The following is a 15,435-nucleotide window of genomic DNA, read 5'->3' as shown; positions in this document are numbered from 1 at the left end:
CTCCCGCGGGCAGCGAAGGCAAGGTTGCCGGTCGGCTGCCCGCCGGAAAGAAAGGAGTATAGGTCTAAATCTTATAGCTCTGATACCATGTAAAAATTGATGTATATTATTGATTGATCTTTTGATATGTATATTACAAATGGTGAGTGGCTCATTATATAGGAGAGGGTGAGTGTAGTAGGTGAGGAGTAGGTGAGGAGTAGGTGGTGGTAGGTGATGGTAAATTGGTGGTAGGTGATGGTAAATTTTAACACCACTTCAAATGAATAAAGACTACTGAAAGCACCACAGATGCAACTCAACTAAAACTCAGCACAAATAGCATCTTCATATGAGAAACCACTTACTGTAGAGCCAACTTGTAAGACTTATAATAAAAGACAGAATATGAATGCATGGTTATTTGTTGTATACCTTCAATGTGAGTAAAAGTCGTATTGATGGCAACAAGCCACTTCTCTCTTTCGCCACTGATCCGTTCTATAAGCATTTTTCTGTTATGGTCCTCTGTCAGTTTTGCTTCGTGGGCCCGACCTTCAGCCTCAGCTATGGCCTTCACTCTTATGGTTTCGCGTTCCATTTTAGCTCTCTCTTTCTCAGTCTGGCATTGCTGAGCTTGGATCTGATCTTCAGTTGCTCTCCTTGCTTGTTCTTTCCGTATGGAGTACTCCTCTTGCATCCTACCCAATTCAGCATTGTGCCGCCTCTGAGATTCATGGTCGATCTGAAAACAATGACAATAATAAATTTAACCTGCTTAATGGTAATTATCTTCTGATTTTCTCAACATTTTAAAGGAGGAACGAAAACTCTACAAGTCAAAGGTGTTCAAATATCAACTGAAGTTACATTTGAATGGATGTGACAATACATGTTATATTCTTAAAGCCAAAAACTCCAACAAGGTTTCACAAAGGAGGAAAGAGTCTACTCTGGTCAAGTTCTCAAGTCCTACAAAGGAAAAAAATAAATAAAAACTACTCTTATTACCTGCATTCTTTTCTAGCCAATTCATCTTCCTATTGTAGCATTTGTGCCTTTGTTTGTTCTTCTTGTTGAATTAAATTCCTTTGTTCCGCGGCCATTTTCCGTTGTTTATCCTGCCAATGCAGATATAATGGTAACAAAAGAGATAGCAGAAGATAAGAAAATAAATAAACTGAAACTTAATAAAGATAACATATTTTGGCATTATGCAAGGAAACTGAGAATTTGTGAGAACTATTGAAGTGCGACTGATATCCTTTTTTTTTTTTTTTTTTGTTCGACCGGCAAAAGTCAATTGTTAGTCGTTAAATTAGCACCTATGGGAGTAAGCACCCCACCCTTGGCAAAGCACCAAGTGCTTGCCCCCTTAATTCAACTCTCCTAAGGAGAGTTGAACCGATGACCTCCCCTTAGGCACTAAGCCCTTAAGAAAGTCATAGTGGCTAACTAGGCTAGGCCTAATTAGTTACGACTGATATCCGTTGACATGTTCCATAGTTATGGAAGGCTTCCATCTATAGATTTTCAAATCCCTAGTTAAGGGATTTGGGAATGATTTAGAAAGGGAAAGAAAAAAGTGGGTAAAACTAAGTAAAATATAAGTATATTTTATTCATATTTCACCTACATTTTCTCTTTTCCTCTCCAAATCCCCAAAGCAAACACAGTTAATGGAAATTGTAACAACCTCCTATCCAGTGTTGTGAAAAGTGCGCCTAGGCGCAAGGCGAGGCGAGGCGAGGCGAGGCGCACTGCCTGCGATTGAACAGGTACCAGGCGAGGCGCTTTTAGATAGGCGCGCGCCTTAGCAGCGACTAGAACCAGGCGAGAGAGGCACAAGGATCTCGCTTAGGCGCGACTGATTGTTTAAGAGTTAGATCTGATCTAACGACTCAGATGAACCTTTCGAATGGCTCGTAATCACAGAGGATTACAACTCATGTGCCATATGAGCCAAATACGACTCAGATGAACCCTAATCGAAGTCGTCTCTTCCTCTTTCACCTCGCAATTGACTTCGACTTCGACTGGGCTGCTGGAGCTGGACTTCGACTGCGACAGCGACAGCGACACTGGACTTCGGCTTCGACTTCGCAGGTCTATTTGACTTCGACTCTCTCTCCCCTTCTCCTTCTTCTTCGTCTTCGACTTTCAGTTCTGCATCAACTTTCAGTTCTACTTTCTTTTCTTTTTTTTTTTTGGAGGGGGGGGGGTTCGACTTCTTCAGTGCTCTGTTTTGCCTTCAACTCTTCCTCTCTCTCCTTCTTCAGTGCTCTGTTTTGCCTTCGACTTTCAGTTCTTTTTTTTGAGTTGAGTCTTTGAAAAAAAATGTAAGAGAACAATTTACAAAAAAAAAATACAAAAATTAGGGGAAAAAAAAATTATTTGTAATATGTAAGAGAAGAATTTATCTGTTAGGGAAAAAAAATTACAAATAATTAATTATTTGTAATATGCTATTGATATTTTTTTTCCTTTATCTGTTAGGAAAAAAAAATTACAAATAATTAATTATTCACAAATAATTAATTAATACAATGTGGTATTGGTATTTTTTTTTCCTTTATCTGTTAGGGATTAAATTTGTTTTCTATTTATTCTTTTAATACAATTATTTTTTCATTTATTAAATTTGTCGTGTAGAAAATGACATCGGAAGGTAATAGAAAGATCCGATATACCCATTTGGTAGAGGAGAATAATTTAAATAAGTTCGAGTGTAATTTTTGTGGTAAAGTATCAAATGGAGGTGTTTATCAGGTGAAACAACACTTCGCTGGAGGTTATAGGAATGTCACTACTTGCCCGAAGTGTCCTTCTCATGTAAGAGAAGAGATTAGAGAGTTCGTGTCAAAAAAAAAGACACAAAAAGAAGAAATGAACATGTTGCCTGATTTCGATGACATGGACATGGAAGATGAAGATGAAGATGTCGTTGAGATCAATGTCAATCAACACCGTAAGTTGACAAGTAGTAGCCAAGGTTCATCCAAATCCAAATCAAAATCAAAAATGCCAAAGAGAAAAGGGCCCATGGATGTTTACTTCACACCCAATCCTGAATCAATGGTGAAAAATCGAAGAGACCAAGCAAAAGGGAAACAAACCAAAATTGATGCAAATGACCCTTACAAAAAAGAAATGAGAGCTCGGGCAATACAAAGATTTGCAAGGTGGATGTATGATGCTGGTATCTCTTTTAATGTAGTAAATTATGAGAGTTTTGGACCAATGATTGAAGCCATTGGCCAATATGGTCCTAGTATGAAGCCACCGACTTACCATGAAGTGCGGGTTACCCAACTCAAAAAAAAAATGAAACATACTGAAAATTTGATGAAGAATCATAAAGAGGATTGTGCAAAATACGAGTGTTCCATAATGGCTGATGGTTGGACTGATAAGAGAGGAAAGACATTGATTAACTTTTTAGTTAATTGTCCAAGAGGAACCATGTTTGTTGAGTCGGTTGATGCTTCTAGCTATTCAAATGATGGGCAAAAGCTATTTGAATTACTAGACAAGTTTGTGGAGAAAGTTGGAAAAGAGAATGTGGTGTAAGTTATCACTGATAGTGCTGCAACTAATGTGTTGGCGGGTAAGAATATTTCCTCATTCCTTACATCAAAATTGTTTACTCATAATTTGTTTTGTATTTAAAATTTAAAAACTTGAAAATAATAATTCTTTGTTATTGTTACATTATAGGGAGGTTTTTGGAAGCTAAATATGAACACTTGTATTGGACAACATGTGCTGCTCATTGTTTGAACTTGATGTTAGAAGACATTTTCAAGATACCTAGACTGAAAAAGACATTTGAAAGGGGTATTGCAGTACTAAGAAGCATGGGCACGGACACGTGACACGACACGAATACGGCACGGACACGCCGACGCGTTAATTTTAAAAAAATGCAGGACATGACACGTGGAAGACACGCATGAAATATATAATTTTATATATTTATTATATGTTATATATATGAATATATCATTCAAAGATAATAAAAAATGTAATATAGCACTATTTCCTATAAATTTATATAGTTTTTGTTTTATTATTGTATCTTAAGTTGTTTTGTTCAAACTTATAATTAGTTTTACTTAGAAAATATGAGGAAGAAGAACTCCGAAAATATGAGGAAGAAGGAATATATTTCTGTTATATTCAAAACTTCTTATTTTACAAGACCAAATGACACTCCTTATATAGGAGATATTACAAACATCATTATAACCCATTATATGCCACTTACATATTATATATTACCACTATCTACCACTATCATATTATATACATGCCACTATCTACCACCAACACCACTATCATATTCTATACATGCCACTATCTACCACCAACACCACTATCATATTCTATACATGCCACTATCTACCACCAACACCACTATCATATTATATGCATTAACACAAATTTCCAGCACTCCCCCTCAAGCTGGTTTGAAGATATCTTCCATAGCCAGCTTGCTAGTCAGCTTATCAAATTGCTTCTTGTGTAGTCCCTTCGTTAGCACATCAGCTAATTGTTCACCTGTTGGAAGGTAGGTCATACAGATTATGCCAGCATTGATTTTCTCCTTGATGAAATGTTTATCCACTTCTATATGTTTTGTGCGATCATGTAGAACTGGATTATGAGCTATAGATATAGCTGCTTTGTTGTCACAATAGACCTTCATAGGTGTCGGGTGAGAAAGCTTTAATTCTTCAAGAATTCTTTTAATCCACATTACTTCACAGATTCCATGGGCAACAGCTCTGAACTCTACTTCTGCACTACTTCTAGCTACCACATTCTGTTTTTTACTCCGCCATGTAACTAGGTTCCCACCTACAAAGGAGCAGTATCCGGATGTTGATCTCCTGTCTGTAACACTTCCTGCCCAGTCTGCATCTGTGTATACTTCAACTTGAAGATGTCCATGTTTCTTGAACAGTAAGCCTCTCCCTGGAGTTCCTTTCAAATATCTTAAGATCTTATAAACGGCCTCAAAGTGCTCTGTCCCTGGTGAGTGCATGAATTGACTTACCATGCTGACTGCAAAGGCAATATCAGGCCGCGTATGAGACAAGTAAATCAATTTCCCGACAAGTCGCTGATATTGTTCCCTCTCTTTGACTTCTTCAGCCTTAGCAGCTTGTAACTTCAAGTTAGGCTCGATCGGAGTCTCCACCATCTTACAACCAAGCATACCTGTTTCTCCAAGGAGATCAAGAACATATTTTCTCTGATTAACGAATATACCTTCCTTGGATCTTGCAAATTCCATTCCGAGGAAATACTTGAGAGCTCCCAGATCCTTAATGTGAAATTCTTTTGCGAGTTTCTCTTTGAGGGCTGCTAACTCTGCTTCATCATTACCAGTTAAAATGATGTCATCAACATAAACAATCAAAATTGCAATTTTACTGTTTTTTGAATGTTTATAAAATATTGTGTGATCTGCTTGACTCTGCGAGAAGCCACAACTGATAACTGCCTTCCCAAAGCGTTCAAACCACGCTCTTGGTGATTGTTTGAGTCCGTATAATGACTTGTTCAATCTGCATACTCTGTCGCTTCCAAGTCTCTGCTCAAATCCCGGCGGTAGGCTCATGAACACCTCCTCTTCAAGATCACCATTGAGAAATGCATTCTTAATGTCAAGTTGATGTAGAGGCCAATCTGAATTTACTGCAAGAGATAACAGTACTCTGATGGAATTTATTTTAGCAACAGGAGCAAACGTCTCCTGATAGTCGATCCCATAAGTTTGAGTGAAGCCTTTAGCCACCAGTCTCGCCTTGTATCTCTCAACGCTTCCATCTGCGTTACATTTTATCGTAAACACCCATTTACACCCAACTGTTTTCTTGTCTTTGGGTAGATCAACTATCTCCCAAGTACCACTTCTCCTTAAAGCATTCATCTCCTCCATGACTGCTAATTTCCAATTCGGATCATCCAATGCTTCCTGTATATTTCTTGGAACAAACAAGTGTGAAATCCTAGATGCGAAAGCTCTATGGTTTTTAGACAGTCTTTGATAGGAGAGGTAATTTGCAATAGAATGTTTAATGCAATTTCGGACACCTTTCCTAATTGCTATAGGAACATCAAGGTCGGAAATAGAAGGAATAGGATTACCTAAAATTTCGATGCCAGAACTCGGGTGGACATTCGGGTTATTAGGATGGACATTCAGGTCATTATTCTTCAGATGAAATCGCTTCCTAGTATAAACCTGAAGCTCAGGATTTAGATCATTTTGTAGTATTTCTCCCCCTAAACAAGAATCTTCTTGACTAGGCACCATAGAACTTGGTTCTCCTAAGTGATCATTATCAGACAGATGTGGTTTTTGTGTAGGATAAATGACATTGGGGAGCGGGATAGAAATATCCCAAAAACGGTCTTCTACTCCACTTGTCTCCCCCTGAAGAGAAGTGTTGGGGAAATAGGATTTTGTTTCCACAAATGACACATCCATACTCACATGAAATTTCTTGGTTTGAGGATCGAAACACTTATACCCCTTTTTGTTTGAGGAATAACCCAAAAAAACACATTTTATAGCACGGGGGTCAAGTTTTGAACGAAATTGACTAGGAACATGAACATAGGCAGTACATCCAAAAACTTTGGCGGGTAAATCAGAAAACAACCTCGTGTCAGGAAAAAAAGCTTTGAGACAATCGAAAGGTGTTTTGTATGTTAACACCTTTGTAGGCATCCTGTTTATCAAATAAGAGGCTGTTAAAATTGCTTCACCCCATAAATATTTAGGAACATGCATGTAAAACATTATAGCACGTGCAACTTCAAGTAGATGTTTATTTTTTCGTTCTGCAATGCCATTTTGTTGAGGGGTATCCCGACATGTAGATTGATGAAAAATCCCCTTTTTTTCCAAAAACTCACCCAACTGCTCATTGAAATATTCTGTTCCATTATCAGAATGTAAAATACCAATTTTGGTTTGAAATTGGTTTTCAATCATATTGTAAAAATTTGTGAATAAATTTTTCACGTCAGATTTTTTATTCATCAAATAAATCCAACATAAGCGGGTATGGTCATCAATAAATGTAACAAACCATCTTTTACCAGAAAGATGAGTGATTTTAGAAGGGCCCCAAACATCACTATGAATCAAATAAAAAGGTTTGGAAGTCTGGTAAGGTTTTGGCAAATAAGTAGAGCGATGAAATTTTGCAAAAATGTAACTTTCACAATGAAAAGAAGAACAATCAATCCCTTTAAATAATTCTGGAAATAAATGTTTCAGATAAAGAAAACTAGGATGTCCTAGCCTATAGTGCCATAGCATTATTTTTTCTCGAACAGAGATTGAACTAGTACTATTAAAGCTCTGAGCTTTTTTATTACTAGCAGGTACTTCATCAAAGTAGTAAAGACCTTCAAGCATCCTAGCACGCCCAATCATCATCCCCGAGTTCTGGTCCTGAAATTCACAATGGGATTCAAAAAATGTAACACGACAATTAGAATCCTTAGATAGTTTACTGACAGACAAAAGGTTACAGGCTAAGTTGGGAACGTGAAGAACAGCATTGAGATTAATTTTCTCAGTTAGTTTAATAAATCCTTTTCCTGCAATAGGTGAAAAACTACCATCGGCTATTCTGATTTTGTCATGACCAGAACAAGGGAAATAGGTACTAAATAAATGGGAAAAACTAGTCATGTGATCGGAGGCACCGGAATCTATGATCCACGGAGAGAAGTTTAGGCAAGAGAAGGCTTTAGGATTTCTACCTGTTTGTGCCAACAAAACACTAGGAGTACCGGATGAGGAGTTGGATTTTATCAGCTTTAAGAGTTGATCAATCTGCTCTTTGTTGAAGGGACCTGAATCGGCTTCATTAGCGGTAGGAAAGCCACGATTCTTCTCTCCTTGTTTGCTGCTTTTCCAGTTGACAGGTTTGCCATGGATCTTCCAACACGTTTCGCGTGTATGGCGAGGCTTGTTGCAAAAATCACACCAGACCCGTGGCTTATCATCAAACCTGCGCTGGTAATTTGCAGCCTTGTTGGCCGCAGCATCGCTAATTAAAGCAGAAATTTCAATTGATTCACCAGTACCTTTTTTCTTAAGCATGACGCTCCTTCGGCTCTCTTCCCTTCTGACTTCGGCAAATACTTCGCCAATGGATGGGAGAGGAGGTCTGCCAATAATTCTTCCTCGCACTTCATCGAACTCAATGTTGAGGCCGGCAAGAAACTTGTAAATACGGCTGTCTTCCACAGTTTTCTTGTGGTGGTTGCAGTCGTCAACCGATTTCCATTCGTATGTGTTGAAGATGTCAAGATCCTGTCACAACCTTTTCAACGAATTGAAATATTTGGTGACGGAATCATCTCCTTGACGAATCTCTCCCAACTTCAAAGTTAATTCGAAAACTTGAGATTGATTTCCTAGGTCAGAATACATCTGACTAACATTATCCCACAATTCTTGTGCAGTAGGATAGCACATGTAATTAGAGCTTATATCCTCCTCCATAGAATTGACCAACCATGTCATAACCATGGAGTTTTCAGCGTCCCAACTGTCGAACAGCGGATCATTAACAGCAGGAGCCTTCTTGTCACCAGTGATGTAACCGATCTTTCCTTGCCCACGGATATACATCCGGACAGATTGTGACCAGCGGAGAAAATTATCACCATTTAGGCGGATGGTGGTGATTTGGACAGAGTGAGAGTTGGACGTTTTCACCGGAATGGCAGCGGCAGGGGTTGAAGTGGTTTCGGACGTGACTTCCGACATGGCTATGACGGTTTTAGGGCTGCTGCGTTTTTTGTTGCTCTGATACCAACTTAGAAAATATGAGGAAGAAGAACTCCAAAAATATGAGGAAGAAGGAATATATTTTTGTTATATTCAAAACTTCTTATTTTACAAGACCAAATGACACTCCTTATATAGGAGATATTACAAACATCATTATAACCCATTATATGCCACTTACATATTATATATTACCACTATCTACCACTATCATATTATATACATGCCACTATCTACCACCAACACCACTATCATATTCTATACATGCCACTATCTACCACCAACACCACTATCATATTCTATACATGCCACTATCTACCACCAACACCACTATCATATTATATGCATTAACACAAATTTCCAGCAGTTTTACATATCTATAATCAATAGACACATGTGTTTAAACAATTGACACGTGTGTCCTCCAAGTGTCCAAAGAGTGTCCGGGTCTTTAAAAATATTTTAAAAATAGGACACGTTTTGAAGAGTATCGGACACGTGTCCTAAGAGAGTCCAAAGAGTGTCGGTGTCCGACACGGATACGTCACCTTCTTAGAAGTGTCCGTGCTTCTTAGTTGCAGTACATGGCTACATTTACAATCGGCCTACGTTGCTAAACATGATGAGGCGCTATACAAATTTGAAGAATTTGATCAAGCCTGCAAAAACTAAATTTATAACTGCCTTTTTTACTTTGTCTAGGATGCATCAACAAAAAAACAATTTGAGAAAGATGGTCACCTCCGAAGACTGGACCTCAAGCAAATGGGCAAAGGAGCCACAAGGTAAAAGAATGGCACAAACTTTGTTGATGCCTTCATTTTCGAATACTGTTGTGTTTGCCCTTAAGGTCTCAGGTCCTCTTGTCAAAATGCTTAGATTGGTTGATACCGAGAAGAAACCTCCCATGGGATACATTTATGAGGCAATGGATAGGGCAAAAGAATGCATTGCAAGTTCATTTGATCATAAAGAAGAGAAGTATAATGAAATCTTCGAAATCATTGACAAAAGATGGGATGTCCAATTGCATCGGCCTTTACATGCAGCTGCACATTTTCTTAACCCAGAATTCTTTTACCCAAAAGTGTTAGAGGTGCAAAAAGATCATTAAGTGATGAATGGGTTTTATGAATGCATGTAAAGGTTGGTCCCGGATGTCACTGTTCAAGATTTGATCACTAATGAGATGAGTATTTATATGAAGGCTGAGAGTCTTTTTGGCAAGTCTGTTGCGATTAGGCAAAGAAATACAAGAGCACCAGGTAATATATTATAGACTCATAGAGTTTATTTTTAGTAATACTTTTAGTAAAATTCAATACTTGGTAACAGTTATTTCTAACTAGTGGATTATCGCAGCTAATTGGTGGGCATCATATAGTTCTTATACTCCAAACTTGCAAACTTTTGCCATAAAAGTCCTTAGCCTAACATGTAGTTCATAGGGTTGTGAACGAAATTGGAGTGTATTCGAACATGTGAGTATTTAACACTCTAACTAATTTTTTGTTCAATTCAAATATTTTTTATTCTCATTATATAGAATTTAATATCTTTTTAATACTTGCAGCTTCATAGTAAGAAAAGAAATAGATTGGAACAACAACGTCTCAATGATTTAGTGTATGTCAAATACAATAGAACATTGAGATTTAGGTATGACTTGCGCAACAGTCTTGATCCCATATCTTTGCAAAATATTGATGAAAGCAATGAATGGTTGCTTGGGAGGATGGATGGAGAATCAGATGAAGATAATAAGCCTGTGTTTGATGATGATGATGGCTTGACGTGGGCCACTGTTGCTAGAGCTTCTGGAGTAGAAGTAAGTAGCCATGCAAGTAGAGCAACAAGTTCACGCTCAAAGGCACAACCGAGGATATCTAAATCATCAACATTTACTCCACTTCAATTAATAGATGACGAGGAAGCGGGCTCAGATGACACAGAGGAGGAAGATGTTGAGGGATATAAATCAACTGATGGAGAAGAAGATGTTGCCATTGATGTTGAGGATGATGATTGACTGACACCGACCTAACCTACCCTTTCTTTTGATATTAATGTTTTTAAGTATTAAGACATATATTAGTATTTGTTAGATATTTATGTTTTGGATGTTTAGTATTTATGTTTTTATTTTTATTTTATTGAATGTGGATTATTTGATTTTTGAAAATTGGAATGTTATGTAATATGCCCTTTTATGACTTTGAGAATTATTCTATATTTTGTCTTAAATCTTGATTTCTTTTTATTTTTTAAAAAATTGTTTTAGTACTATGAATGATTAGTCTATGTTAATTTTTTTATTTTTCACGAAGACTGTACGCCTTACTTCAATAAAGCCCGCGCCTAGGCCCCGAGAGACTTAGGCCCCTTAGTGCGCCTTGAGCCTTTAAAAACACTGCTCCTATCACGTTGTTTGATAAGCAGGTTCAGTTTCAGTAGTAAGTACGAATCACAAAAACCAACTCATTTTCTAAAAACAAAAAACTGTCTTGTTCTGTCTATCCAGTTTTAATCATTACCAATGAAAGGTTGGCTTTTCCCTTATTCAAAGCCAAAGGTTATGAGTGATTTTTTGGTATGATACCTTTTTTTTTTTTTTCCCCTTTCTTTTATGATACAAAAATCCTTATTATCACATGAGTTTTCCTAAAGTAGAGTACTTAACACGCCGGAGATATTCAACCCAATCCTTTTCACAAGCTAATGTGACAACAGCAACATTGAAATGGAACAGAGATTTTGGTTCTTTTTGTAGTGAAACCAAATAAATGTTGCAGTAATTCGGGGAATGAATTAGGTTGACATTTTTTGGGTGACAATGGCAAGTCCATTTTCTAAAACTTCAATTGATAAGTAGTCATTCATTCGAGCACAGTATCAAAATTTTCCATAATTCTAAAGGGATATAAAACAAACATCACCCACTATTTGAGATTGAGATTGAGATTGAATGGCTTCGTAGTGAGCTTTCTCTGCCTCCAGTTCAACAAATAACCTCTATAACGAACAAAATATGAATATTCATGTTGGGAAAAAAAATTCCGAGAATATTATAATACCCTGTGTTGATTTGCTGGAGGACTTTGGCGCCTCTCTCCAACGATTCAGGATCGAAACCGCCTCTCGGCTCATCGGGGGCCGGCTCGGACTTCGTAGCCGAATTGGAAGAGTCGGTCTGCGGAGAAGGAGAAGGAGAAGAGAAGGGAGAGAAGAGTCGGCCATTGATGACTTTCTCCAAGTTCGATTTCTCGATTTTCTGGCCTGAGAGCTTAAACCCTGTTCTCTCTCAAACTGTAACAACATTTTGTTTGGAGGAAGTAAGCCATGGGAGAAGATATGGCCGCAAATAAAGAGCCCGTTCCCGAACAGGTTTGAGCTGCGCTCGTTAAGCGCTCATTTGAATTTCATTGTTAAATTTTTTTTAAATTTGAGCTCGTTACATTTTTAATAAATAAAACTTAAATATTCGAAAGTTTCGTTCGTCATCTCGACTCGTTTAATATTTATTATTTATATATTAAATAATATAAAAATATATAAAAAAAATAAAATAGACATATTATTTATATATTTAAAAAATATAAATAATAATTAATTATAAATAGTACATTTATATAATAGTGATGGTTGGTATTATTATTTTGATAAAATATTATTTTTTTTTAGAGTATTTATATATATTTTATATATAATTATATAATCAAAATTTTAATTGTAACTTTAATCTTATATGCATATATAAATTTATAAATTTTTTAACTCGTTAAAATTCGTGAGCAGGCTTAACCTCGAGTCAAGCATAAACCAACTTGGCTCGAGCTCAGTCCGTTAAATTTTATTAAGCTCGAGTTTGATCTCGACCTCGAGCTCGTTAAAATCTTAATAAACAAACCTAAACATACTAAAACTTGACTCGACTTGGTTCTGCTGGGCACGGCTCGACTCTTTTACAACCTTAGGATAAGATATCTAGTAGTAGATATCTTGTTTGGTTTAAAAATTTTGTACCTGATTATTAATCTCAAATATATTAAGCCTTTGTTTGGGATGTGGGTTGGCTTTTTGATTTTTTAACTTTTTAGTTATTTTGAGATTAAAAAGTCTTGTTTGAGATAGACTTTTTTGGATAAAAATCTTAGAATAATTTATCTTATAGAATTAGATACTAGTAAAATTACATTTTTGATCTTCACTATTTAATATCTTTTTAAAAATAAAATTTATTATTAAGTTATTTAAAAAAATCTCAACTATAAATTAAAGTAAATTTATAAATAATTATTTATTTTAATAATCATATGGTATTAATTAAAGTAAATAAAATTTAAAAATCTCAACTATAAATTAAAATAAATTTGTGTACTCATTAATATTCTATTTATTTAAGTTTTTAAAAGTTTTAGTAAAAAAATTAAATAAAATTTATAACTGAGATTTTATATTCTTATTATCTAGTAAACAATTTAAAAGGATAAAATAATCTTTTGAGTATTTATCCTACTCCATAATATCCTAAATAAACATAGAATTCAATTGAATAATCTAATCCAGACATTTAATTTCATAACTAAATAAACATAGATACAAATTTAGTCTAACTAAATAATCCTGGACAACGTATCCACGACTAACAATACGATGGATTATCCAGTTTGCCCTAAGGGTTTAAACGTTCAATTGAATCAAAAGTTGGGGAATTTTTTAAATATAAAAAAATAGAAGAGAGGTGCGTACGCATAACCGTTGATTTGGGCTTGGGTCGGATTCATGGGCTGGGCTGGGCTGGGCTGGGCTGGACAGGGCCCATAAAGCTTAATCATGGATTTTTTATTTTTTTTATTTATATAGATTGAGTTCACATATAGACAGAAATTAGTCCAGTTTAGATCCACGAGTTCACGGATCCCATTTTAATTATCTGATCAGCTAATTTTTTAGCTTTCAGTATTTAGATTATTTATATAAAAAAAATTAAATTAGTGAAACCAAATAAATGTTGCAGTAATTCGGGGAATGAATTAGGTTGACATTTTTTGGGTGACAATGGTAAGTCCATTTTCTAAAACTTCAATTGATAAGTAGTCATTCATTCGAGCACAGTATCAAAATTTTCCATAATTCTAAAGGGATATAAAACAAACATCACCCACTATTTGAGATTGAGATTGAGATTGAATGGCTTCGTAGTGAGCTTTCTCTGCCTCCAATTCAACAAATAATCTCTATAACGAACAAAATATGAATATTCATGTTGGGAAAAAAATTTCCGAGAAAATTATAATACCCTGTGTTGATTTGCTGGAGGGCTTTGTCCCCTCTCTCCAACGATTCAGGATCGAAACCGCCACTCGTCTCATCGGGGGCCGGCTCGGACTTCGTAGCCGAATTGGAAGAGTCGGTCTGCGGAGAAGGAGAAGGAGAAGGAGAAGAGAAGGGAGAGAAGAGTCGGCCATTGATGACTTTCTCCAAGTTCGATTTCTCGATTTTCTGGCGTGAGAGCTTAAACCCTGTTCTCTCTCAAACTGTAACAACATTTTGTTTGGAGGAAGTGAGCCATGGGAGAAGATATGGCCGCAAATAAAGAGCCCGTTCCCGAACAGGTTTGAGCTGCGATCGTTAAGCGCTCATTTGAATTTCATTGTTAATTTTTTTTTAAATTTGAGCTCGTTACATTTTTAATAAATAAAACTTAAATATTCTAAAGTTTCATTTGTCATCTCGACTCGTTTAATATTTATTATTTATATATTAAATAATATAAAAATATATAAAAAAAAATAAAATAGACATATTATTTATATATTTAAAAAATATAAATAATAATTAATTATAAATAATACATTTATATAATAGTGATGGTTGGTATTATTATTTTGATCAAATATTAATGTTTTTTAGAATATTTATATATATTTTATATATAATTATATAATCAAAATTTTAATTGTAACTTTAATCTTATATGCAAGTATAAATTTATAAATTTTTTAACTCGTTAAAATTCGTGAGCAGGCTTAACCTCGAGTCAAGTCTAAACCAACTTGGCTCGAGCTCAGTTCGTTAAATTTTATTAAGCTCGAGTTTGATCTCGACCTCGAGCTCGTTAAAATCTTAATAAACAAACCTAAACATACTAAAACTTGACTCAACTCGGTTTTGCTGGGCACGACTCGACTTTTTTACAACCTTAGGATAAGATATCTAGTGGTAGATATCTTGTTTGGTTTAAAAATTTTGTATCTGATTATTAATCTCAAATATATTAAGCCTTTGTTTGGGATGTGGGTTGACTTTTTGATTTTTTAACTTTTTAATTATTTTGAGATTAAAAAGTCTTGTTTGAGATAGACTTTTTGGGATAAAAATCTTAGAATAATTTATCTTATAGAATTAGATAGTAATAAAATTACATTTTTGATCTTCACTATTTAATATATTTTTAAAAATAAAATTTATTATTAAGTTATTTAAAAAAATCTCAACTATAAATTAAAGTAAATTTATAAATAATTATTTATTTTAATAATCATACGGTATTGATTAAAGTAAAATAAAATTTAAAAATCTCAACTATAAATTAAAATAAATTTATGTACTCATTAATATTCTATTTATTT

The 15,435-nt window shown here is 35.3% G+C and overlaps 2 protein-coding genes across 15 annotated transcripts in view; one reads left to right on the top strand and one right to left on the bottom strand.

The window, feature by feature from the left end:
- The window catches only part of LOC114257606 (uncharacterized), a 47,923-nt gene extending 33,481 nt beyond the window's left edge, over positions 1-14,442 (bottom strand). For 11 of the 14 annotated variants that reach the window (XM_082867193.1, XM_082867192.1, XM_082867194.1 and 8 more), the window contains exons 1-3: positions 11,878-12,190; positions 991-1,100; positions 415-724 (exon numbers count right to left, since the gene is read on the bottom strand). In XM_082867193.1, the coding sequence (XP_082723319.1) occupies positions 415-724; positions 991-996 (316 nt within the window). In that variant the 5' untranslated portion in view covers positions 997-1,100; positions 11,878-12,190. Of the gene's footprint in view, positions 1-414; positions 725-990; positions 1,101-11,877; positions 12,191-14,102 lie in introns of those variants that run through there. The other 3 variants (XM_082867195.1, XM_082867188.1, XM_082867191.1) reach the window with 3 other exon arrangements.
- LOC114257608 (uncharacterized) lies at positions 9,537-10,832 on the top strand. The gene is made up of 3 exons (XM_082923941.1): positions 9,537-9,892; positions 10,011-10,068; positions 10,377-10,832. The coding sequence occupies exons 1-3, from the start codon at positions 9,537-9,539 to the stop codon at positions 10,830-10,832; spliced, it is 870 nt and encodes a 289-aa protein (XP_082780067.1).
- Positions 14,443-15,435: the final 993 nt, after the last annotated feature.

Source organism: Camellia sinensis, chromosome 4 (assembly GCF_055761805.1).
Source record: "Camellia sinensis isolate YWXY chromosome 4, ASM5576180v1, whole genome shotgun sequence".
NCBI lineage: Eukaryota > Viridiplantae > Streptophyta > Magnoliopsida > Ericales > Theaceae > Camellia > Camellia sinensis.
This window is presented reverse-complemented; position numbering and strand designations above follow the sequence as displayed.